The following is a 27106-nucleotide window of genomic DNA, read 5'->3' as shown; positions in this document are numbered from 1 at the left end:
ATCATTGTGTGGAATTATGCAACTGAAATTAAGAGCAGTATTATGTTTTCTTGCAGTAAATGACTTCCTGGGTTGCTTTATTTTTTTTCTGACAAGATACCCTATTTTACGGGTAATCTGTTTTCCAAGTAAAGAACGCTACAAGTGCAGCCTGGCAGTTACCTCACATCAGCTGAGCCCCTTCTGCACATTTTTACATATCAAGATGCATTATACGATGCTAATGACTGTTTCTATAGTCTGCGTAGTTTTACCTTGTACACATGAAAATATTTAAGTCTGCCAATCCTTCATGATGCAGTTTGTGAAACGTGTACGATACCTCAGGAAAGAGATGATATGCAGCTTGTTCCTCCCCCTTACATTTAACCAGAACAAGACAACCAAAACAGTCATTCCCTATACTGCCCTATTAAGATGCCTTCACTGTTATAGTCACTTTCATCTATATCCTTGATCATTTGTCTCCCTTTCTTCGTGTGCCAAGCAGTATCACGATGCTTCCCTAAACCCCTCCGTAACACTCTCCCTTTTTTCCAGCGTTAACCTGGGCTTGCTCGTGGGTCTGCTCACCCTTCGGCTGATATATCGCAACATTAAGAAGTGCAGGAAAACACAAATGTTAACACGACAAGCTGTGCTTAGAGCACCGATCTTTCAAGCAATGACGCAAAATGTTATCTTTCATTTCACCACTGTAATCAGAATGTAAAGCTTCACACATTCTCTTGATTCTCAGGCATCATGCTAGTTTGCTAAGTTTCAGTGTCCATGTACATGCTGTGGAGTAACAGATGGACATTTGTCAGAACATTTTAAATGAAAATCCATCAAATTAGGAATCACACCACAATTTTTTTAAAATAATGGAGTGTAATTTAAAGAAATTAATAAACAGAGAAAATATTCTATTAAAGGAAGTTTGGAAAAGGCGTTTTTCTTCAAAATAAATAAATAAAATAAAATGTTTTACATTACTTGGGTATGCAACTAAATGGAAAGTTACCTACAAGCAGATGCCAGGAAAGTTCCTGATAGAGATCGCAGTCTGAATGTGATACAGTTATATAGGAGAAACTTTTCTATTTTATTGATCAAAGCAGCATTCTACAGCCTGGCATACACTATACTTCTCAGCTTTGTACTTTGCTCTTTCTGCATCATTTTAGAACAGCAATTCATGACAATTTTGGAAAGTAAAAAGAGATATAAAATCACTGGGAGTTGATCAGAGACCTGACACTGGTTAGCAAAGGAAATGTTTTTTTGTAATTTATCCATGACAAGGAGTATTTGAGAGTGACTTCCACCCTGCTCTAAAACATAAGCACAGTACATGTTAAAAATATTAATGTATCAGATGAGACATTTAGAAAGGGATGTACAATTTCCAAAAGCACCATTAAATGAAAATGCTATTTTGAAATACAATAATTTAAGAAAAAGAATTAAATGCATGTCAAAAAGAAAACTCAAAACCAAACAATATAAAAGGACATTAACTGCACTATAAATGACCTCAAGAATGAACACACATTACAGGAGATCTTTTATTGGTGGACGTAAGAATATTTCCACTGATTTATGTAACTTCTAACAATTTATTTTAGCTGTAGATAAACATTTTTAGGGAGGAAAAAGAAAAACTTTGGGAAGTATCCAAAATTAATCTATAACTTCTTAATTTAAAAAGAAAGATAACAGACCTTCAAACTATTGAATTTAACTATTTAGATACATTATAATGCTTTGGTCATCTGTTTCATTATTTTCAAAGGTCAGTGTATGTGCCTTTGAATTCATAAAGTAATATATAACTTTCTAAATCTCATTGCAGCTGAAGTCTTGAAGTGTAGATAGTTCAAGTTTTCCTAAGAAAGGTCAGTGCAATATAAGAATGCGTCACATTACAAAAGGAGGAATGAGGCTGAAAAATAACATAGAGAGAAGCTTCCTCTTTTAGAAGTGTCATATACGTTAAGATTTTGGAGCAGTACATTCTAAATTACCATTTAAGAAAACTGTTATCACATTACTTACTGTCCATACTATTATAAAAGTACAGGATATCATAATTAATCGCATCCCTCTTCAACTTCATCAAAATAATTTCTTTTGAAACATCTCACTTACTACACTCACCTCTTGCATAATGAATAAAAGCTGAGGTGCATAGAGATGGGAGACGCTATAGAACCCAATGCATTTCAGAACCGGCAGCAAAACTAATTCTGCATTTTCAGATGTACTGCTGCCTTTTCTGCATATAATGCTATAAGCTGCAGATACTTGTGACAAAACCGCTCTTATCTACAAATCGTAGTATATTACAGTTTAAATAAACAGTGCGTTGTGAAGGAGCCATGCCTAGTCTATGCGGAACATTTTGATTTCTCAGTCTACTAAAACATATGGGGAAAAAAAAGCAGCAGTCCTGTTTATCCATTTGAATTCCAGAAAGGAAAAGAGTAAATTTAAATTTCTGTTAAGCTACTAAGAAAACATCACCTACATGAGTTATTTTAAAATGAATCTCTTAAATATTGGAGTTATTCTCTTAAATCCAATAATTTATCTTGCTCTGAAAACTGATTTTGGACATTTGCAGTATGAATGCAAACTATAGTAGCGATTCCTAAATAACACCATTTATAAACAGACCCTCAAATGAGTGAGATCAAAATTTCAGACAAAAATAAAAATCAAATTACGGTGTACATGATGTATAACAGGAACACTGAACAATCACATTTTTAAAATTTCTTACCTTTAAGTAAAACATTATGGCAAAGATAACCCCAAAGTAGACAAAAAGCAGGCCAGATGCTGGATAATAAAGCCACAAGTCGTCATCAAAGAAAAGAGCAGTTTCACGTCCTGCAGCCAGAAAGGGCTGGAAACATCAGAGGGGCTTGAATTCTCCTTCAGAGGGAAGGTGAACCTTGTGTCACTCTTACCAATGGGAGCCCAAACTCTTCCCAGCTAGAGGATATTAATACTTCTTACTCGTACGCAACATCTTCTTGCTATGTGATGTCTTCATGCCCCAATTTAAAATAATTTTTAAAAAGCATTATTAAGTCTACGTATTATTTCCTCTACACTGTGTTATCATGAGGAAGACTGGTTAAGGGTATAATAAAGAATTCAGACAGATACATAGCCTTCTCAAGAAACTTGAATGTGTTTTTTTCATTTCCTTTTCCAGCATAAAAAAAAAGGCCTAGATTCTTCCTGTAGCTTCAACTATGCAGGATTTGAAAGACTGCAAGATCAAGGGAAATAAATCAAAGGAAGAAAAGCAAGCTTTGTCCTCCTTTCTGCTCATCAGGGAAGATAATTGTTATCAGTCTCTAAAACTAAAGAATATATTTGTTCATTTAAGTGAAATCCGCTGTTGCGCAGAGGATAAAAGGTGGCCTTATACTGATGCTCTTTGGGAAGAATTTCACTCTGCATGAATGAAGCAAAAGTGCTGTCTTTTATCTTACTTGGACTCTGTTTAGACAAATTCGATAGAGTAAGAATGTTTATACTCTGCAGCTTTATATTCCAATGACTTATTAAGCCATAAATCAATAAGAATGTGAAAGTGGAAGATCCTCTGGGGTTTCTTCCTTCCCCCTCCTATTTTTAGATTACTCTATAAGAAATAAAAAGAGTAGAGGAGTAGTAACTACTTGATGTTCTCTCTCTACTGCCTGCCATTCAGGGGAAAAGAAGAGGGTCAAAAATAACCTCCCACTTGTGGCGACTGAAGCTATTTGTTCAGTGTTATTTTTACAGGCTACTTGTGAAACTAGAAGGCAGGTGTGAAAGCTGAGAAGTTCTTTCTACTCCTCACTGCCAGTAAAACACACAATAATACAATAATATACTTCTGTACCCCTGCAGCTGCATGGGCTCTAAAAATGACCATGCAAGGGTGAAATGGTTTGGACAAAGTTTCCTTGAAGGCTAAGTTGATTATCTGCATCATTAATAACATCGTATGCGGTTTCTATGAAAAGTCACCAGCCTATCCAAGTTGCAAAACTAGGAGAATTGCTGGAGACTTTGCTGATATTTTACGATATGTAACTTGCATAACATTATTAGGGCATTAAAAAGTTTTACAGTGTAAGTCATACTGTCAAGAAGTAAAGAATCACAGGAAACTAATTCAGTTGACCTCCAATGCACAAAAATAAATCTCATGCAGGAAATCAACATATTAAAAACCCTTGGCATGCTAAGGGCAATTAGATTCCAGACAAGCTTAAACAATTAATTTGGATTCTCACACACACCTTAGGGATTATTGAAAATACTGTATCACCTAAATTAAAGAAGAAAGGTAATAAGGATGCAGCACAAAAAAATGTTTTGAATTGTTATTCTCAGTACTGACCTGCTCCCTCTCCGGGGCAATGCAGGAGAGTTGTTCCCTCTGAAGGCAGCACTCCAGAGGCTTAACACTGGTCGAGCAGCCTCTCAGCTTCCAAGATGAAATACGTATCAGAGACACCTTAAATGACCACTACACAAGAAACTGGTGTCCAATTTCTCCCTGAATTTGTGTTTCTTAGTTTTAAGCTTTCCTAACTGTTTTCAACTTCACTATCAAGACTTAACCTTTACATTTGCTAAAATAAACTTTGTCTTGCAACAACTTCTTGTGTTCAAACTGAGCTCAGGTCAATCTGACAACCCTCTTGACAGAAGATGCTCTTCTTTCCTTTGACATAACAAATTTACTTTTTAAAGAGATTATTTAAGATGAAAGATACAAAACTGAGAGTGGTGGAAGGATTTTGGGTGGAGAAGGAGCAGCTATGAAGGACCCAAGATGGGAAGCTATAGATAGATGGAAAGCTCTGATACATACTTCTCTCTCTGTTATTTGTGCATATGTACAGTCTGAATCTCTAAATTAATGATTTTTGCCTTGTTGGATTTATGTATGTATTTGACCTTATTTTTAATATGTTTCATTACTGTCAATTTATCTACTTTATCTACACACAGTGGTAGCAGCATCTACTGAAGATAATAGACACCGATTTCCCTTGTGAGATAAAGCCTTCATCTATGGTATACCTCATGCACTTCTGCTAACTGCAGGTGTATACTACATTTACTACCAAAAGTGGAAAGAAAGAAAGTCTTTTTAGATTGTAAGACTATATAGTTATAAAATGACAAAAAAAAAAAAAGTAGAGGGCTAAAGGCCAATGCTATATTGGAAGTTATTTGTTGTTCATTTTCAGAACTGGCGAGGACAGAGAAATGTGACAAATGTGGAATGAAAATGCATGGAAGATAAGTACATTTTAAGCACAAAAGAAGTATTTAAGAAAGTGCAGTGCAAAACAGATAAAAGCAAAGTAAGACCAAATATATATGCATGCGTAGAAACACTGATTGAGAAATCTAACTGCAGTGATTTCCATCCTCTCATCACAACTGAGCGTGTACTAAATGGATAAACTGCTACTTGACATTTCCTAAATAAATATCATGGGAAGAGTACTTATTTTACTGTAATGAATCATTTTGGCCCCTACAACAGAAAGTAGCTGTGATGAACTATAATCTGTTTCGGGAAATATAATTCTAAAATGGAGATATATATGGACTGAAATATGAGAAGTTGTGGTCTCCAACAGGTCTACTTTAAAAGAGATTCTGATTCATCCATGCCCACTTCTACTTATATTTGATCATAGCTGTTGACATACTGTATCTGCCATGCAGAGAGATATTTCTCTACTAGAGGTAAGAAAGCCATATGGTTCGTGGATGACTATGAATTTTCGCAAGGCAAACTGAACCACATATCTTTTTTTTTTTTATGTAGTTATTCAAACAAAACTACCCATTTAGCAAACAGAATATTTTAGATTCAGGTGGGATATTTTGGCCCATATAATACATTTCTAAGAACTGAAAGTGTCTCTTAAATACAATCATAATGGATGAGCAAACACTAACTTTCTGCATTAGTGGTCCTCCCGTTCACCATGCATGGTTAGACAAACAAATTCAGTGTAGTGATGAACTGAAGCAGCAAATAAGACTTGTCTTATTCATGGAGTAGAACTGAAGCAGCTGTTTTTGTTTGACTGGTGCAGTTTGAACGGGCCCCCTGATGGTATACCTTAGAAAAAACAAGGGTTTATTTCAATGTTCTTTTTATTACCAAAACTACTCATAGGATTATCATAGCTATACAAGCAAATTGCTTTGACTACGTGTAATTGCAAACAGGAAGAAAATTCCTGCCAAAGGCAGGCGTAAAATAACATTTTACCACCTTTGTTAAGGCACACAAAAACTATCCCAATAATTACTCCAATGTCCATAATGTAGTCAGACAAAGCTCTCAATCAGGCTGAAATTTAGTCATCCAGACTGCGTATATGAATATTTCCTATTAGAACATCCATTGGCAGAAAAAAATGTTGTAATTGTGAAGTGGTAACCTGACCAGGAGGAGCAATGTTCAGGAAAGCCTGCAAAGGGTAGGTACCCTCTGGGCGGGATGCTACTGGGTGTTCAGAAACAGTGGAAACTGAATATCCAAGCTTTCCACAGGATCAGGTATGAACGTCCTATTCAGTGATACATTTCTCCTATCACATCTACCAACTAATATCAAGGTAACTTGCTTCATATAGTGGAATTTATTAGAATATAATTTTTAGTTAGCCATAATGGACCTTAACATTTCTATCTTGATTTAGTAACTTTCTCTGGTAACAGCTTGGCATAGCCAACAATACCACCATTAATACTGGTGAGACTTTGCCCTGCACAAATGTGAAATCCCAATCTCATTAAGTCATTAGGAATATTACCATCGATTCAGCGAATCTTGGCTTCAACTGTGCGGTTTTACTGGTTATACAGACAAAACACATTCTCCTCAATACATCTGTCAAGAGCAGTCTATGTTTGCTGGTTTCAAATGCTTGCTTAAAGCACTTATGTCTTCACTCTAAGTGTAACTTCAACTTGCACCAGAAATTTAAACTCATTTCAGATGGACTAGAAATTCTAAAAAGTTAACAAAGAGGTATGCCCCATACTGTTCTAGTGCAAACTAGATATATGTGTAACTAAATGCAAATAGCACTTTATGGTACTAAAACGAAAAGCTAAAAATGATCTAAAATAGAATCAAAGAATTTATTTGACAGTCCTAGTTTTTACTTCATGTGTAACTGAACAATGGCATAATAAAAGCATTCTTTAACTTAGGAATATTATGTCTGATCACACAGGGTCCGACTACAGCACTTGGAATTAAATCTCCAATGCATAACATTGTAATTCATAAAACTATTAAACATCATCTGAGTCCATTTTAACCACACACTAGACATCTTGAAAAGCATGCAAAATGATGGGGGGGAACACCTTTCAAATACAAATGATAAAATCTGGTTAGCACTGTAAAATAGCTACACGCAGTAAAATTAAAACTTGCAATTCTGAAAGAAAGTGCTTTGTGCAAACCATCTGGAAATGACTGAAGTATAATTGCTATATTGCTGAAAGCACAGAAGTATAAAACTCCTACTCTTCCTATTTTACCTGTTTTCCAGATAAAACACAAAGACGGAAATGAAACTAATCACAGATGTGAAAGGCTGATATCTCAAATACATTTGCATTATAAAATAGCATCATCCCCTGCTCTACCCTGGAGTCACTTTCTAAAACAAGTCCGGTACAACTAATATGCTCCCCTGACGTATCCCAAGCTACAGTACAAAGCATTCAGCTGCTAGGACCCCACACGAGATTTCTCAGTCATCTGCACTTGGATTTGCACTCGGTCACATTCAGGCGACCCTTCCTCCTAGCGGGATGCCCCTTGCAGCCATCTTCTATTTAAATGACCTGAGGCAGTCAGTATGCCAAATTTTGCTACTGCTCTGCTTTGTGATACTACTCTGGAGCACACAGAAATATACACAAAACACTCCAGCACTGAGAAGGGCACTTGAGTTTCACAGTCTTGTTCTTGGGCTCACACCATCTAGAGTGATTGAAGCACTTGATCTCGTTCTAAGTGCTTTAATTTGGAAGAGATGCAAATATCACCTGCTCCCAAGACACATTAAGCCGGTGTAAGCCTGTGCTTTAACGAAGCACGGTCGGAAACAAACAAAAAATCGTGGCTGCAGATTAGAAACCTTTGGAAGTTTCAGGGAAGTTGAGGCCGAAGCACTTCTATGTGCATTTACCGCTAATCGCCAAGCTCTACGGAACCGGCACCGCTATTAAAACTGGGGCACCAGCAGTGTAAGAATTAGGTTACGAAGGCGACAGAAAGCTGGGCCGTAGGAGAAAGCCCCTTCGGCGCTTTCCGCCGGCCGGAGGGCTCCCCCCGCTCCGCTGCCCCGGACCGCCCCGCGCCGCGCCGCGCCGCACCGCACCGGGCCGGGCAGGACGGCGGCGGGGGCCGCCCGCCTCGCACCCGCCCCGAGGTGGCCGAGCCGTTTTGCCGGCTGCGCTCCGGGAGGCGAGTTTCGGGGAGGCGAGACGGGCCGAAGTGCGCTGCGGTTGTAGTATGGTGCCGGTTAGTTATTTTATTTCTCCGGCAGACGGTGTTTCAAAGGACCGCGGAGGCGCTCGGCCAAGCCGGCTGCAGGCATCCCCCTCCCCGCGGGAAGAGCCACCCGTGACCGCCCCGGCGACCGGGGGCAGCGCGGCTGATGCGTCCGGCCCCCGGCGCCCGCCCCCGCGCTCCGGCTGCGCGTCCGCGGACTTTTCCAACCGCGCCGAGCCCTGCGCGCCCGCGGCGGGGCAGATGCGCGGAGCCGGCGCAGGTAACGCGCGGGGCGCACCTGCCGCCCGCCCCTCCTCGGATGCCGGGCTGCGGCCCCGCCGACCCTCGGGGCCGGGCCGGGCCGCCGCTCCGCGGGGGGCTGTGAGAGGCCGGAGGGAGCAGCGCGGCCCCTCCGACGTACCGGCGCCTTCCGCGGCTCTGCACCGGCACCGCGGCCGGGAAGAAAAAAGAGGGGGGTGGGGGTGGCAGCGTTGCAGACGGCGGCACGGCTGCAGCCCCGGCTCCCCCGGCCCCTCCTCGCGGAGCAGCCCCGAGAATCACGCGCTCCCAAAATTTAAATCGCCGTCGGCACTGCGGCTCCGCGCGCACCACTCCCCGCCCCGCCGCTCCCTCCGGCCAAACCGGCCGCACGGAGGGTCCGACCGTCGTCGTCCCCGCCGACTCTCCCCGCGCTCCGCGGCCGGTGCCAGCCCGCAGCCGCCCCGCGCCGCCACAGGGCACCCCGCCGCGCAACCGTCCCGCCCGGGCTGTGCCGAGGCGAGACCCTCGCCACGGGTAGACCCCCGCCACGGCCAACGCGGCGCCGGGACGCGCGGATGACGGGGGGAGGACATCACAACCGACGGCGCGGCTGGCGCGCCCTCGATCCGCTGCCCGGGCAGCCGTCCCCGACGGCGGCGGTCCCCGCACGCAGCGGCCGGACCCGCGGCACCGGCACCCCCGTCCCCCGCCGCTGCCTGTGCGGTGCGGGGGCATCCCGCGAGCGGCGCGCCCGCCGCCCCGACGGCGGCCCCCTCCCGTCCCTCCCTACCTTTTTCAGCGCTGACATTCTAGTGCATTATTAACGCGGCGGGTGCGGGCTGCGCGCGGGGCTGCCGGTCAGGTGAAGGAGACGCCCGGCCGGGAGCGGGAGCGGGAGCAGCGGCGCGCGCCCAGCATCACCCCGCCGCCACTCACCCCGGCGGGGCGCCGCCGCCGCCCGCTCCCCGCGCGCAGCCGGGGCCGCCCGCCGCGCGCCGCCCCCCCCCCCCCTCGCGCGCACCCCCGCCCTCGCTCCCGCCGGCGGCGGCTCTGCGCAGCCGCGCTCCCCCTGCCGGAGCACGCGGGCACCGCGCCGGCCACGGCGGGCGAGCGGGGCGGGGCGGGGCCGCGCGGCCCCCAGCCGGCCGTGCGGGCACGCCCCTGACACCGTCTCCGCCAATGGCGCGCCTCCAGCCCCGTGACGGACAGGCGCGGCGCCGAGCAGGAAGGAGGGCGAGTGCCGAGCTGACGGCTGTGCGGGGCAGGTTGGGCTATTCGGAGGGGGCCGCCTGTGTGCTCGGGGCCATGGCCCTGAGCAGGAGGGAAGGTAAGGAAGGCCAGGCCGTGCCGGGCGAGGAGGTGTGGAGCGAGGGCGTCGCTGCTGCCGTGCCTGCCCCTTGGGGCTGGGGACAGAGGGAGCCTGGGGGGGCGGGGGTTAGCGGCCCCGGTTGCGGCCGCCCTCAGCTGAGGCGCGCTTCTGTCCGGGCGTACCGTGCTGCCCTGGTTCCACACGAGACTCGCGTGTCCCTCTCCTCGGCGCCCTTTCCCGCGGGTGAGGGCGGTGGGAAGCCGGGGGTGGACAGGGAGGAGAGCCCGGCAGCGGGAGGGTGGGCGGCCTGCGGGGCTGAGTCCCCGCGGGAGGGAGCCTGAGGTGAAGCTGGGGAAGGGCGGGGCGGTGGGGGTGCAGAGTGCGCAGGGGCACGGCCTCGTGGTCCGAGCCCTTCTCGGAGCTCCTGTCGTGTACCCCCGAGACCCGGGAGGCGCCCGGGAGAGTTCCTGAGCTCCTGCTGTGTATGTGTCCCCGACTGGGGGCTGGGAGGGGGGAGTGAAAATTACTTCTTTAATCATGAAGTATTTTAAGATGAACACCTTTTTTCTCAGTATGCACATGCATGTATACTCGTTGTCAGTGACCAGACAGCTTGGCTTCTTTAAAGTGAGTTAGCACAATTCTGAAATAACCATGGTACTGTGCTTGCAAAGAAGGAAGAAAAAAAAAAAAGCCTTCCCCTCTCCAGGTATAACTTCAGTCCATTTGGTTTGCCTTTATGTTTTATAAGACATATATATATATTCTTCCTTGTGCAGGAAGAATGCAATAATGAAAATACACTTAAGGTGCTCCTTAAGTGATATCTTGTTCTTAAGAGGGATTGAGTAGGGCTGAGCTGTGAGAGAGCTGAATGCTTGCCTAGTGTAATGACTTTGTGGCTGGCTCTTGAGTTTTCAAACAATTCCTTCCTGCCAGGGTAACAATGCGAGAGTGAGACTGAACAGCAAGGGTTAGTGTTTAAGCTATTTGCTGGCTGACTGCATCTAGTGATAGTTTTGTAGGAAGTACGTAAATGGAGTAGTATTATGTGGTTTAGATGCAGCTTCATTGCAAGACATGGAGAAGGCTGATGGAGTAATCGTTTTGCTTCTAGTGTGACTTCCTTTGAGGAAAGGCAGAGAATGACAAATTGATGTCTTCTGGGAGAAAGTTAGAGAGTTGGGAAGAGTTCACTTGTAAATAAATGTGTGACTCTAGAGCTGAGAGTGAAGGAAACAAATTCCAAAGCACTCGAATTGTTTAAAACCAAAGATCATCTAAAGAACTATTTATTTCTATAGGGTGGAAGAGAAAGCTAAAATGATGCTGAGTGACTGTCTTTACTGTGCAAAATTAGAAATCATGTAAGTTTTCTTCAGCCACTCTTAAGGAGTGATGATTTAAGATTGGGAAGGAAATACACCAAGGAATAAAAGGATGATGGGATGCCACGTGGTCACCTGAGATGAAATAACAAAATTGGAAGAGTTTACAACCTCCTCTGATCAGCCTCTGCAGGTGATAGCATATATGGAAACTATTGACTTTCTGTGGTGTAAAACTATATATGTTTTTAAAAAGACAGGTGTCTCAGAAAAGAGCTGGAAAAAAAAGGCTTAGATGCTTTTCTTTGAGATTGTTTTTGCTCCTCTGTGTAAGAGTAGGTTGAAGGCGCTGAAGATAGACTTTCGTCTGCATTATAAGTGAACACTGAAGCTTTTTATTTTGTACTGAACTGGGCCATTATGCAGAATAAATAGGATGGTCAAGAGTTTGTAGGTCATGGGTCTAATTGTCAATTAAGAGAATCTAAATAGCAGAAAGACAGCAAGCCAGCAGTGCAGGTAAGTGAAATGCACTTCACTTTGCCAGCAAAGGGTTGGGCAGGTGTAACTGAGCAAATGCAAAGTTTTTTGATGGCTTTTTGTCTTTTAGTTGCTCATGTACCAATGATTTGTAACAAGGGTAGAGGTATTAGCAGTTGTCATTCTAAGTATTACTACAGGATGATTATCCTCTCTGGGACAGCTGGATTCATAATTCATAGCCATTAAACAACAATAATTGCATCTTTAAAGCTGTAGTCATCTTTAAAGTTTGTGCGGCCTCAAGGTAACCCTATCGTAAAGGGTTATAGAGTGGCATTCCAGCTGCTGAAGGGTAGAGATAAGGTATTGATATAGGTGTAGTATGCATTATTGACATTAACTGCTAATACAAAATGATACAAAAGCTAGTATGCCATACAAAGGATGATCTAGTGGTACTGCAGGAGACCTCCTATTTGAGAGATTAACGTGAAAATCCAATGCGGCCAATTGATCATTGTCATCAGTAACAACAGCAACAAAAAGTTTTAAACAGCGAGAGTATTGCATTGAGGAGTGCTATTTTCATCTCTCTGTGATGAGTCAACTGACTCTGAATGACTTTTTTTTTTTACTGTTTGTGGTGGGTTGACCCTGGCTGGAGGCCAGGTGCCCACCAGAGCCGCTCTCTCACTCCCCTCATTCACTAAACAGGGGAGAAAAGGCATAACGAAATGCTTGTAGGTCGAGATAAGGACAGGGAGAGATCACTCTCTAATTGTTGTCATGAGCAAAACAGACCGAACTTAGAGAGGGAATTCATCTAATTTATTACTAGGCAAAACAGAGTAGAGGAATGAGAAAATAAAATCAACTCTTAAAACACTTCCCCCCACCCCTCCCATCTTCCCGGGCTCAACTTCACTCCCGGCTTCAACCTTCCCCCCCCCTCAGCGGCACAGGGGGACGGGGAATGGGGGTTACGGTCAGTTCATCTCACGGTGTTTCTGCCGCTTCTTCATCCTCAGGGGGAGGACTCCTCTCATCGTTCCCCTGCTCCAGCATGGAGTCCCTCTCACGGGGTGCAGACCTTCAGGAGCAAACTGCTCCAGCGTGGGGTCCCCCACGGGGTCACAAGTCCTGCCAGCAAACCTGCCCTGGCGTGGGCTCCCCTCTTCACGGGTCCACCGGTCCGGCCTGGAACTTGCTCCAGCGTGGGCTTCCCACGGGCCGCAGCCTCCTTCAGGTGCCTCCACCTGCTCCGGCGTGGGGTCCTCCACGGGCTGCAGGTGGAATCGCTACACCCCCTCATCCTTCCTCCATGGGCTGCAGGGGGACAGCCTGCTTCACCATGGCCTTCACCACGGGCTGCAGGGGGATCTCTGCTCTGGTGTCTGGAGCTCCTCCTCCCCCTCCATCTGCACTGACCTTGGTGTCTGCAGAGTTTCTTACATCTTCTCACTCCTCTCTCCGGCTGCAAAAGCTCTCTCTCTCTAAGTGTTTTTCTACTTCTTAAATATGTTATCACAGAGGCGCTGATTGGCTTGGCCTTGGCCAGCGGTGGGCCCGTCTTGGAGCCGGCTGGCATTGGCTCTATCAGACACAGGGGGAGCTTCTAGCAGCTTCTCACAGAAGCCACCCCTGTAGCCCCCCCGCTACCAAAACCTTGCCACGCAAACCCAACACACTGTTTTCAGCTATTCTGATAGCAGTGCTTTAGGCCATTACAGTACTATTTGCCTGTTTTCCACGGTACCCCCAGCATCTACTGCAACATTTAACTTCAGCCCAGGTGTGTGGTATAGTTTGATGTTAACTTCAAGCCATATGCTGTTTGCATCTGGATAAGAGTTCTTTAGGTTGAAGTAAGGTTTAAACTTTCTGAAATTTAGAAAGTTTACAGTTGTGCTGGCAGGGGACTGGTCTTGGTGACCAGTGATGTTATAAGTACGCAGCCTTTATTTTAACTTCCTCCCAAAATCTGTCTCAGAAGACAGAGGAGGGGGGAAAAAAAAGTCTCATACAGCTATGGTTTACAGTTGGCCTAACTTTGAGTAGCCAGAATGTTATTATGATTAATAATAATATTCAGCAAAGTTGAGCTTCTTTATTAAGGGTAGGTGAGATATCTTCAGATGTCTTGAGTGAGGTGAAAGTGAAGTGTTGTGAAAGATGATTAGAAAAATGGATAGTGTGTACAAATTGAAATAGTCATGAAGATGCTCTATTTTCCCAGGACTGTGGTAGGAGTACACATCTTACAAGGTTTCACTACAAGGGAGACAGAGTTCTTATGAACAGCTGGAACAAAATCCTGATGTTCTCATTGTGGTGGTTATGTAGCTTGTTATCATCTGTGTCATGTCAAGTTTATTAGATGTCTAGGAGCTTGTGGCCGCAATTAAGGTGGCCTACTGAGAGATCTCTAAAGCCTTTGTTGAGACAGGATGGCATGATCTATTAGTCAGAGTCTTATTGAACTACACAGTCATGCAGAATTTGCTGACAGATGTAACACCAGTCTTACTGATTTGAAACTGCAGCGTGACACAGAGATTGTGCTTGGTGAAGCCGCATCAGTTTTGTCTTAAGCGAAGAGAAAACAAATGTCTGATTTTTGTACTGAATAACTTACTGTTTTGTATCTGCAATTGCTAAGAACTGTGTTGGCCTGGATGCCCGCTCCTTAATTTAGGTGAATACATAAATGTGGGGTGTGTAATCACTATATACTTTTCCTTTCCTTCCGTTCTACCCTACTGGTATGTGCTATGTACTGAAATAAGTTGTTCTTGTTCAAAAGTTGCCTCAAAGGTAGGAGAGTGGTGTATTACTGAGTTTTGGATAAGAAAGTAGTTTTCCATATGTTATAAAAATTAATGCTAGGTGAAAAGATAAATGGAGCCATGTTTTATGGACTGCTATATTAGAGCACAAAACTGGAGTTTTTGACACTATATGGTTCTTGAACTGTAATAATAAGACAGGAGTAAAATCTAGGGAAATAGCATCTGATTTTAATGTCTAATGGGATGTAGAATGCTGAAAAATTACTTGATATCTTCCTCAAGAAAGAATTTCAGAGAATAACAGTGCTGTTTGGAAACAAGGACTATAAATTTATAGATAGATGCGGTTAAGTCTGAAGTGTGAAAACTGAAAATGTTTTAGATGATCTGCAGAATGGTATCCTTGTTGACCAAACACAAGATCTCGTAAGATGTTAGCTTCTGTGTTTGTCTACAAGTGCCTCTTTCAAGGGATAGTCAGCTTCAGCCTGAATTTTCTGCAGCAAGTCTTTCAGTCTGTACTTTTATCCTGTTTTATCCTTTAGCTACCCTCGTAAGAGACTGTTACCATAGTGTATTGGGTTTGCATGGCAAGGTTTTGGGGGGGGGGGGGGCGCTACAGGGGTGGCTTCTGTGAGAAGCTGCTAGAAGCTCCCCCTGTGTCTGATAGAGCCAATGCCAGCCGGCTCCAAGACGGGCGCGCCGCTGGCCAAGGCCAAGCCAATCAGCGCCTCTGTGATAACATATTTAAGAAGGGGAAAAAAACAAGTTAGAGCTTTTGCAGCCAGAAAGAGGAGTGAGAAGATGTAAGAAACTCTGCAGACACCAAGGTCAGTGCAGAAGGAGGGGGAGGAGGAGCTCCAGGCACCGGAGCAGAGATCCCCCTGCAGCCCGTGGTGAAGGCCATGGTGAAGCAGGCTGTCCCCCTGCAGCCCATGGAGGAAGGATGAGGGGGTGTAGAGATTCCACCTGCAGCCCGTGGAGGACCCCACGCCGGAGCAGGTGGAGGCACCTGAAGGAGGCTGTGGCCCGTGGGAAGCCCATGTTGGAGCAAGCTCCTGGCAGGACCTGTGGACCCGTGGAGAGAGGAGCCCATGCCAGAGCAGGTTTGCTGGCAGGACTTGTGACCCCGTGGGGGACCCATGCTGGAGCAGTTTGCTTCTGAAGGTCTGCACCCTGTGGGAGAGACCACGTTGGAGAAGTTTGTGAAGGACTGTTTCCTGTGAGAGGGACTCCATGTTGGAGCAGGGGAACGATGAGAGGAGTCCTCCCCCTGAGGATGAAGAAGCAGCAGAAACACCGTGTGATGAACTGACCATAACCCCCATTCCCCGTCCCCCTGTGCCGCTGAGGGGGGGGGAAGGTTGAAGCCGGGAGTGAAGTTGAGCCTGGGAAGATGGGAGGGGTGGGGGGGGGTGTTTTAAGAGTTGATTTTATTTTCTCATTCCTCTACTCTGTTTTGCCTAGTAATAAATTAGATGAATTCCCTCTCTAAGTTCAGTCTGTTTTGCTCGTGACAACAACCAGTGAGTGATCTCTCCCTGTCCTTATCTCAACCCACAAGCTTTTCGTTTTACCTTTTCTCCCCTGTCCAGTGAAGGAGGGGGAGTGATAGAGTGGCTCTGGTGGGCACCTGGCCTCCACTGCACATAGCTTCACTTGCAGGATGCAGCTGATGCTTGCAGACTGAACACAAAGCAAAGTACTATAAAATTGAAGGCTTCCCATTCCTATATATGTAAAATTGTACTTCGACTACAGCTAGAATTCTGCATATTTCACACTTTATTTTTTTCCCCCCTTTGGAAAGATCAATTGTGTTATTCCCATGACAGTGCTTTGCTTTGGTTTGCATGCACTGGCAAAGCTGGCCTAGCTGGTAGCAGGAAAATTACATTTTCCTTTTCTTCTTCCTGACTTGAACAAGAGCATCCCTTCCTGAATATAACATACACTCTTATGATGATCTGAACTGTCAGGCTATATGGGATGTAATTGCATGTCATGCATTCTTCTTCTTTTCTTCATCTCTCTGTGCAGCTTGAAGATTTTTGGAAATGGGAGAGTCATATAAAAGTGAGGGGGAGTGGGAAAATGATACCGTGTTCGGCTGCCGTGGAATGTTTTGTTCTAGTTAATTCCTCCCTTTCCTCTTTGATTTTAATCTGTTGGTAATTGCTGAACTGGTATCCCAAATCTAGGAATCTTCTCTGCAGCTAAGTGATACCTACTCAAAGATTTTTGAAGTTGATGTTTAAATAGCTAGTCATTGCCCTGAGGGTTAGAACATGGGTGTGCACGTCCACACACACCCACTCTCTCGACTTAATCCAAGCCTCTGGTCTCTGCCTCTTCTAGCAATGGTTCTGGGGTCTTTGAGCGTTCAGCTGTGTCCTTTTTGTTTTGCTTGTCGGGTTTTGGCTGAGGGGGTTGGTGATCGGAGGTTTTGTTTTTGTCTGGGAGCAATGCGTGTGTGACTTTTCTTGTATTGTGAAATTCAGGTCAAGATTAATAAATCTAATTATACTCAGGGGTCCTGTGTACTGATTTCCATTGACTTATAGCAGGGGCTTGTACTCAGTGCAATATCATCTGTGCTGAGTACATCTTGGACAAACAGTGGCTGGTCAACAGAATTGGTGTCCTTGTATACACTAGGTCTCTGGAGGGGTGTGTAATGTGTAAACAGAGTATGACACCTTGCATGTGTATACCATTAGGCATCATAACTGTAAACCGAATTTTTGCCCCTAGTGTCTGAAATATAAACTGGGTGCCTTTGTCTTTTTGAGACTTGAGCTAAGAAACACTGTGCCTTAGGACAAACAAATACAGACTGAAAATCTTTGGTCATTGGTTTGGCCAGTTGAGCAACTCCTTCAGAAAGAATCCAGAAGACCTAAAACATGAAACTCTATCCTGTATGGTGAAAGGGCAGGTAAGCTGGGGAATGGTTTAAGGGAATGGATATTATCTCTTAGAAAGAAGTTATTATCAGTCTTCCACCTGGTAGCAGGTAAGAATAGCAGTCTGGCTGACATTTTCTGTATGTAGCAGTCTCTTAAAATGCTTTTATACACTGTTGCTTTAGGTCCTAATGAAATCCAGGTATCTTTTTTTCAAGTGGCCCCCTTGAACATCTCCAGTCAAGAGTGTACTGTCCAGCCATGATTAGGGATGAGGAGATTATCCAGGTGATGGGGTTTTTATACCCAACTAGACAAGGCCCTAAGCAATCTGTTCTTGTTGGTCTTACTCTGACCCTTAAGATTGGACTAGACGATGTCCAGAGGTCCCTTCCAACCTTAAGGGTTCTGTGATTTCTATGACCATTCTATAAAGTATCATGGCATTCATAGGAGATGTGATATTTACATAATAAAAGAGACTTCAAGGATTTAAATCCTTTTGAATATCAGAGAGTATTCTGCGCTAACAGAGATGAACTGAACATTTTAATGAAGCCTTGTCCATATGCTCTGCATGTGGATTATCATTCTGTCTGCTCTTTCCATCCTCTTCTGTTCTGCTATTCTATCTTTTCTTCTGCTTTAGCAGAAATAGCATCTTAACCCATCTTACACATGGGATGGTTTCAGAAGAAATTCCTGACTCTTCCCTTTTTGGAAAACTCTCGTTTGTAGGAAAGAGAGACCAAGTAGGGCAACTTGCAAGCTTCACAGAGTTCTAATGTGTTCAGTGCTCTTGATGTGACTTATTTTATTCTTGCTGCCCAAATTGCATTTGAGTAGGCAGAAGGCAACCAATTGAGAAATGTGGTGGGGGTGCTTACAGTATGTATGGCAAGTAGCCAAAAGAACATGGCAAGCATTCTCCACAGAAATGTTTCTGAGGAAACTGTTGCCTCCTACACTCAGCTGGACAGGAACACTTTTGATATTGTTCAGAACTTTATTTGTTTAGTTATTCAGCATGCTTTTGTTACAGTCTGTAGTCTTAAATGAGTTTTAAGTCATGCTGTCAACCCCAGGAGAACCTTTATAAATCTGCAGTGCTATTGCAGTGTTGCTGTGTGTGTTTGTGGGTAGTCTGCTCATGTACGTAAGAAATGTAAAGTGGTGTAATTTAATACATAGATGCCAAACAATGCATTTATTTGAAGAAGGCTTTTTGCTCTTCTTACAAAATTGAGGTAGAAAGATCCTGGATGTTCACAATTTGTATTACTAGCCAGTATGTGTTCTGTACTCTATTTATTGGACTTATACTTTGTTTATGTCAAACAGTAGAGACCTTGTGTTTTTTCAGTTTTCTGATGTGTTTTCTGATGTATTTGCACCTCAGTATTTGAACACAGGAGTTGTCAAGAATTAGCCATGGAACTATTGGTACCTATTACAACTTGTTCTCATTTCTGAAAATGCTGTCTCCCTTTCGTCACTGAGGAATTCCTGGAATTCTGTGTCTTCTGGTGATGCTTCAGATCATTGCACAGTAGGAACATTCAGTGCTTTCAATTACAGGCTGTGTGTTTTGATAGTGTTGTGAGTTTTCATCTAGAAATTGAATTTATTTCACTTCTGAAATCTAAACAGAAAACTTACTCAGAAGACAAGACTAGAGTGTATAAGCTCTTCACGTTTGTAGGTCTATTAGAACTGAAGTTTTCTACTGAAAACTTCCAGGCAGTTGGACTAGATGATTGTTTTAGGTCCCTTCCAAAGGAAATACTCTATTATAACTGCAGAAATACACCAACTGCTCTCTTCATCTTGTGTTTACAGATCCCTACATCTCAGGCACAAGACCACACTGGTTTTTTGAAGCTATGGAAGTACACAGAAGTCACGTACTTCACTGTAAAATGGCATAGGTTCTTAATAATGCTGTGAGGAAAGTTCATGTTTTTAAATCCATTTTGAATGAAAATACAGTGGCTCTACAGATTAAAATCTGTTTGGGTTTTTTTTACCTGTTTAAAAAAACAGCCACGCGGTGGGTATAACTAGTAACTTACTCTTTCTTTATGAATGTCTGTCTTGTACACCATTAGTGTACCTCATGAAAGTCAACTTCTCTGGTATTGTTTGACTTGTCATGACTCCTTCTTACTAGCTTTAACTTCAGAGACCTGTTTTAGACCTCTTGTTGATCTAAATTTATCACACAGTGTCTAAATCTATCATATATATAATGAATCCAAAATGTATTTTGTGCAATAGATACACCATTGTGTTAGGAAAAATTTTCCACCGTTGTGTTAGGAAATCTTTTTCTTTCCCTGGTGATCTTCATAACAACAAAGATAAACTTTGTCTACTTCCTTTTAACAAATAAGAGGATCCAGTGTGATCACATACATCTGATCTCTGGCTTAGTTTGTGTACGTGTCATTAACCAAATATAAGGAACCCTGGAGTGATCTATGAAGAATATAGCATTAAAAGCAGTCTTCAGTGCAGTTGGTTCTAGTCTCTCCTGTTTGCAGTCAGCCCTGTACTCTTTATAGGAGTTACAGCTCAATGTAAGAGACTTCTCTAACTACATAGTTTTATTTTCTCCGGTTAGTTTATTAGAAGAATGTTCCAGTATTTCTAGATGCTCATCAGTGAGTTGAGATTAGCAATTCTCATTTGCCATTAGTTTCTAATATTTTTGTGGCATGGTCAAAGGTAATATTATCCTTGAGCTACACTTCTCACTGCTTGCTTAAAATTCTTTTGGCATTTGTTTGCTTATGCTAAACAGCCCAAGCTCTCCTTGTTATTCTGTATCTTGTTGGTTATTGTAAAAACTTTTCTCTGTGTCTGCTCAGGTTTGAGTTCAGCTGGCTTGTATGCAGCAGACTTAAGGCTGTTCAAGGTTTTTGGTGAGATCTGTCTAGATTCATATATTAATGTAGTTAATTTTCCTGTCTCAGATTAAAAAGTACTTGGCCCAGTAGCGTCTTGGATCACATCGTCATTGTGCATAACCTGCATCGCAGCAGTGGCTCAGTCTCTCTTATGATTGATTAACCACACAGGTTTTTCATCTGTAGTCACCTCCAGTTTAGTAATCTCCACTTAGGAATGTTTGCTTGTCCCCCTAAGTGTTTAGCTCCCCCCACTTCCCTGGGGGAAAAAACATCCGTAAAGTCTAATTTTTCCCTTTATAACATTTTTAACAGAGACAGTGTCAGTGTAGCCTGGTCTTCTCTTACAGCAGAAGAGTGAAGAGTCTCTTTAAACCTTTAGGATTTGGGCCAGGTGTTTCTGTTTAATATTACTGTGCAGTACCTTCTTCCGGCCCTTTGAAGTTTTCTTTGTATAATCTTGAACCATGTTCAATCTATTCCACAAAACTGGTGTGGCATGCACAACTCTTACAGCCATCACCACATGTGCACACACACAGTCTGATGTCTGGCAAATCCAGGTAGATTCAGAACACAAAGTTATCTTTAGTTCATGATGATAAAATGTCTAAGGTATCACTCACCTTCAGTGTCTTGTTTTCTACACTATACATCTCACAGCATGAAGAATCTATCCATTGTAGTATTAAAGTCCTGTCGGATTCCTGGAGGGTAAAGAGCACACAAAATGTGGCAAGCACTTCTTCAGGGGTTTTTTGTGCTTCTGTTTGGACTCTGGAGACATCATCAAAAGAAAAAAAAAATCTTTCCACACACCACTTAACTGAAGTGGCAATTGAGTCTGCTATGGTAACACAGAACTCCAAAATATGGTGGTCCCTGGGCCATGCTCATCTAACATAGAGGCTTAGAGCTTTCTCCAGTTGTCACTGCATGACCAGGTGTTGAAAGCCACGTCTTCCTTCTGTAACATATAGCTATGGGGAAATTTTACTTCGCATTGCAGAATACATTCCCTATAGAACTCAGAAAGCATCTTCAGCCTTCAGTAGGCTGGGAGTAATGAGCTATCAATTGTACCTCAGAGAAATAGAGCCATGGTAAGCTGCTGTGGTAGTTGACGGGGATTGGGTGAACTGAAGTCTTCCTTTCATTAATTATTGCCTGGTCTATGCCCTATAAAACTTCTTGGATTACTATCTGCTGTCCCAGATTTTGTAGGGAAGTAAGGACAGCTGAAAGCAATGCAGAGCTAATGCTAACAAATATATGTTGCTTTCAGCCGTATCCACATCACTGCCATTCCTGGCCCTTAAACCTCTCAGCTTATCTGCTTTCCTCTTTCTCTTCCAGTTTCTCATCTGTTAGTTCTGGAGACAACTTTGTTCTAAGAGGAGACATACATTGGCAGTAGTCTGTGCAACAAGGCTTCCTTTTTTTTTTTTCCTCTCCTTTCTTGTAACTGGCTTCTTATTGCTGTTCACATTTCTTTGCTGATCAATTACAGGCTCAGTTCCAGAGATAATTCCCCTCAAACTGTTCTTTGTCTTCCAGACTGGAACACCAGGTTTTGTAATATGTGAATACAACTTTCAATAATGTCCTCAAAAACATACCCAGTAGAATATATTAAATTCAGTCCCTTGTGCATTAATGCTGTATGTAAATATGGCAATTTTCGTTGGTTCTGATTCCAGATAGTGTATCCCTCATCTTTCTGTGGTCTCCCTCGTGTTTTCCTAAGGTCTTTTTAAAAAGACGTTTCAAAATTGTATATGCTTCTTTAGAGACATCAGGCTGCTACAAAAAGTGGAAAAGTGTTCCCAGACTTGTCTATTGAAAGAGCTCGTGAATCTGTACAAATGTTCCATCAGTTATGTTGACTGGAAAACAACAGCAACAAATAATCATACATACTGGCTATGCTATAGGTATGGTGAGAGCAAGTCTTACTCATTTTGGAGTTCTAATAGGTTAGATATGTCTCTGGTAGTAGATATTTTTCCTTGAATTTTCTTTATTGCTAATCTCCTGTTAAGAGGTAGTTTATTTTTAAGAGTTAGAGCAATTCTTACCAGATGGACTGATCTCTGATGCTGCATAGTGCCAAAGACATCAGGTTAAGGAGAATTTTGAATAGGGGAGGAAAGCTGCTCTGTAGCATCAGGCAACACCAACCTCCTGTGGTTAAGCCAATGCTTATGGATATCTTTTTAAGTAATTGCAGCCATAAAAACCTGAGGAAACAGCATCCTCTGTCACTTGAAGAATGTTTTGGTAGGTCAGCTCTGAGACTTAACTGCAAAGTAGAGTGCTTCTTCAGAGCATGTAAAGCTGCTGAGTATGGCAGGATAGATATTCCTCGGAGCCTAATTTCCTTGTTCATTGATACACAGGACAGAGTTGTTCAAAAAGTTTTGGGTTGCAGGAGGATTTTTTTTTCAGGCTAGAATATACTTAAGATTCCAGATAGTTCAGACTAAATTAGTCAGTTTTTTTCAACTCTTCTCTAGTGATACCACCTTCATTCTCCTGAGGAATGTGTACTTCTGGGATACATTGCTTCCTGCTGTCTTCAGAAGGCTTGAAATAATCAGTTTCCAAACAGGGACCTTGTCATGCCTAGATGTGACCGCTCCTCATTTGCATTCTGTTGTGGTTATTGAGACTTACTAGTCTTAAGAGATGACTTTGCAGTGCTGAGGTGCACAGACACTGATGTGAAAGCTTTGCAGGCAATAAAGAGCTCCCCCACTCTGCACCCAGCTGCTTCTTCCTGTGTCGGCTGAAAACCCCAGCCTGTAAGATTGGATGCTGCTTTGATGTTGGCAGCTAAACCACATCTTTGCTGAAATAAATGTATCACTAGATATTTCTTCCTAAGCAAGACAGATTTTTGTGAAAGGATGCTTTCCTCAGTATTCCCACTCTCCAAAGGCAGGCATTGTTTCAGCTCTCTTTCTCAAGCTTAGGTATTAGAGATGGGGAGACCCCCACGTGAAGGAATGAATGTATCAAAACTGGTATTGCTTTCTGAAGCAATGCTAATATGTATATGAGTATAGTCCCTATATTTTAAAAAGGAAAGAAAAAGAGTGAAGTCTTTTTTTTTTTTTGGGGGGGGGGGGGGGTGTAACTGAACAGATGACTAGAGAAATCAGATTTCAAGATGGGGAGTATAAAATCCACTGAGGAGGCTGGCTGTCCTCAGCAGATTTGGAGAAGATGTCTTTCCATATATAGATTCATCAGTATCCCACCGATCATTTGCTCCGGAAGAATAGCTTCTTCCATACAAGTACTTGAATGTTAGTTTTGTGTACTGGTTTTGGCTATGCTGGAGTTAATTTCCTTTATAACAGCTCCCGTGGTGCTGTTTTTTGGCTTTGTGCTGAAACCAGTGTTGATAACACAGGGATGTTTTTGTTATTGCTGAGCAGTGCTTACACAGAGCCAAGGCCTTTTCTGCTGCTCACACCACCAGCAAGTGGGTTGGGGGTACACAAGGAGTTGGGAGGGGACACGGCTGGGACAGCTGATCCCAACTGGCCAAAGGGAGATTCCATACCATATGATGTCATGCTCAGTTTATAAGGGGCTTGGGGAAGAGGAAGGACAGGGGGATGGTGGCATTTGGAGTGATGGCTTTTGTCTTCCCAAGTCACCATTACGCCTGATGGAGCCCTGCTTTCTTGGAGATGGCTGAACACCTGCCTGCCCATGGGAAGTGGTGAATGAATTCCTTGTCTTGCTTTGCTTGCACACATGGCTTTTGCTTTACCTGTTGAACTGTCTTTATTTCAACCTATGAGTTGTCTCAATTCCACCTTTTTGATTCTCCTTCCTGTCCCACCTTGGGGGAGTGAGTGAGCAGCCGTGTGGGGCTTAGCTGCCTACCAGGGTTAAACCATGACATTTAGTAATGGCTCCACTGGAGTTCATTAAAATGCTGCAGTGTTAGTAGCAGTACTCTGGCAAAGGATCCAGGATAAACCTCTTGGATAACTTGCTTTAGAGTCAGAGATCTGCAAAGGGCAGTTAACTTTGTCTTATTAGACTGCTTATTTCTGTCTACTTTCTCGAGTTCTCCTTTGAGGAGAGTAACTGTGGATTTTGTGTCTCTAGCTATATCTAGAATACCCTGGTAAGGGAACCTTATGAAAAGAAAATACACAGTCACTTGTTGATGTCTGTCTTTCTGGGAATGGTAGTCTTAACCTATAACTTGCAAAATGGATTGTGCTTACTTGACAAGGACGTCACTGGCAGCTTGTCATAGGTTTGTTCATGTCACTGAATGATGGACAAGTGTAGAAAAACTAAAATTTGGGCTTCATAAGTAAAGCTTTTTGTACAAGTATCTTTTCAGGCTTATATCTTGTCATAGGCCTTTCATAAGGTCAGTGATTATCCAAGAGATTGGGCATAAGCAAAGAGTAAATGATCATGTATAAATTAGTAAGAGCTCAAAAAAAGTCCAACAAGACATTCTCCCCCATAGTTAGTCATTTACATGACAACTGAAGCATATCGCCAAGGTACATGTGGAGATAAAGTTTGTCTATCAAGGACTGGTGGCTCAAGGGTTTCCCAGCTTAATGAAGGTGATTTTTTCAGTTGTGAAGGAAAGTAATTTATTGAAGAGAGTTATGTGATAGTATGTTCTTCTGTGAAGCTGCAGTAGGAGCCATTCTTCTTATAACAACATAAGTCCTTTTCTCTTGATGGAGTTACTTTGTTAAGAATCTGCATCAGATTGCTTGTATAGTGCCCGTACACTGTAAATGCAACTTAAAATTGGAGTTTAGATAACATATTTTTCTGCAAATCTCTGTTTTTCACTCCTCCCCTTATCCTGCAATATCTGCTTGACCATGCAGTATTCATGAAACTAGGGATGTCATTTTGCAATAGATAAAAATATTCTTAGTATTACTTTATATTTTTTTATAATATGTAATTTCAAGTGATTGAAATGTGCATGCATCCATATAAAGATGATAATTTTGCTGATGAGTAGGTTATCTGCATATATTTCTTTTCTTTAATCAAATGATGCTCGCATTTGAGTAACTAGTAGCAGATTGCTAGTGTCGTCAGAAAGGGACCCATAAGAGGAAGAGGCGTATAAGAATACTGCTAATTCTGTAGAAATAATTGGGTTACCATGTGTTTCTGCTGCTGTCTACTTCTAGTTTCTCTATGTGATTTAATAGTTGTAGCTTACTGATTTTAATGAGTGATTCAATTGCAGTGCTTCTGTGCCAGAAGAGACCTGCATTTTGAGCAGTCTTATAACTTGTGTAGGAAGATACTTGTTTTAAAAGGAATTTAAAAAATTAATGTGTGTTTAGTCTGTAAATGTACTGTATTAATTTATTTCCAAAATGTAGTCAAATAGAAGACTTTATATGTAACCTTGATAGTGAACTCTGGGGGTTTAAAGCTGCTTTTCTGACTCAGGTTTAGGACTTTAATATGTTAATTATCAGTTTTACCTGTGAGAGGTAGGGACTACTGAAGACAGACTTGCATGAAATACGAAGGAAAGTATCCTGTATCATTTAGTTGATGTTTTTTTAAGTATTAAAATACTTTTAAAGCACTGCATTTCTCTTTGTTTAAAAGAGTTTTCTTACCCTACAGTGTTTATAGGGAAGGTACTGAAACGACTCTACGCTGAAACTTCATCATCTTCTCTTGCACACTCTTCAAGTAGAGAAGAAGAGGTGATTCTCAGAAATCTGGGCTCAAAATCCAAAGAAAAGATTTTGGATAATGTTCAGACTTCATCAGCAGATGCTAGCACGTCAACTGATACATCCCGCAAATCATTTCAAGGTGAGACTACATAGTCATTTTTTTGATAATATGCTTTTAAATATAGTTACTTTACTTGAGAACAGTATAGTACCTACTCGTTTCATCTATTGATACCAACAGACAAATTTGAATACAAGTGCTAGTGGTGCTTAATACCTAGAACACTTGAGGTCAGTGTGTAAGTCCTGCAAAAGCCAAGAAATAGTCTTGGTACATCTGCTAAACTCTGCATTTATGCATTAGCTAATATGAAACATCAGTGTAAGCTGTAACTGTCTTTGGTGTAATGTCTGAACAGTGAGAAAATTATTTATATTGGTACAACTCTGCTCAGCTATTAGAGATACACCCAAAGATTCGTGGGAATACGTGATCCAACACTTCCTTCTGCCCTGATGTTACTACAGAAACCCCGTGGGGAACATAAACCCAACAGAAGGCAAATATCAATTCAGACACTATATTAGTACCCTGCTAAAGAGCATTTTTGTGTGTGTGTATGCAATGAAAGTGGCACATGAATATTTTGACAGGTAAGTAAAAGTCCTTTTTCAAATGGGTTCTAAAAAGTGGATGCTGTGCCAAAAGATGAAGGAGTTGCAAAATGAGGTAGCTGTGATATCACTTGTGGGTGAAAGGCTCGGTGCATAAGTATAGAAGAAGTGTGAATTGCTTTGTGTTGTAGCTCAGCTGAAACCAAATTTTGCCATAAATGAAAGAGGTTGTTAAACTGACCTGAAATAAAAAGGCATGTTT

The 27106-nt window shown here is 42.8% G+C and overlaps 2 protein-coding genes across 18 annotated transcripts in view; one reads left to right on the top strand and one right to left on the bottom strand.

Moving 5' to 3' along the window:
- DLGAP2 (DLG associated protein 2) overlaps positions 1–9787 on the bottom strand; it is a 463944-nt gene extending 454157 nt beyond the window's left edge. For all 9 annotated transcript variants that reach the window (XR_008576189.1, XM_054818855.1, XM_054818858.1 and 6 more), the window contains exon 1: positions 9591–9787. Coding sequence is in view for 8 of the 9 variants with exons in the window: in XM_054818855.1 (XP_054674830.1) it covers positions 9591–9608 (18 nt within the window). In the remaining variant the exon portion in view is untranslated. The remainder of the gene's footprint in view (positions 1–9590) is intronic.
- Positions 9788–10023: 236 nt separating this feature from the next.
- Positions 10024–27106, top strand: part of ERICH1 (glutamate rich 1) — a 99264-nt gene continuing 82181 nt past the window's right edge. For 8 of the 9 annotated variants that reach the window (XR_008576196.1, XR_008576199.1, XR_008576202.1 and 5 more), the window contains exons 1-2: positions 10024–10127; positions 26174–26368. Coding sequence is in view for 2 of the 9 variants with exons in the window: in XM_054818885.1 (XP_054674860.1) it covers positions 10106–10127; positions 26174–26368 (217 nt within the window). In the remaining 7 variants the exon portion in view is untranslated. Of the gene's footprint in view, positions 10128–26173; positions 26369–27106 lie in introns of those variants that run through there. The other variant, XM_054818886.1, reaches the window with a different exon arrangement.

The sequence above is a fragment of the Grus americana genome, chromosome 3 (genome assembly GCF_028858705.1).
Source record: "Grus americana isolate bGruAme1 chromosome 3, bGruAme1.mat, whole genome shotgun sequence".
Taxonomy (NCBI): Eukaryota; Metazoa; Chordata; class Aves; order Gruiformes; family Gruidae; genus Grus; species Grus americana.
The sequence above is the reverse complement of the archived record's forward strand: the minus strand, read 5'-3'. Positions and strand labels throughout refer to the sequence as shown.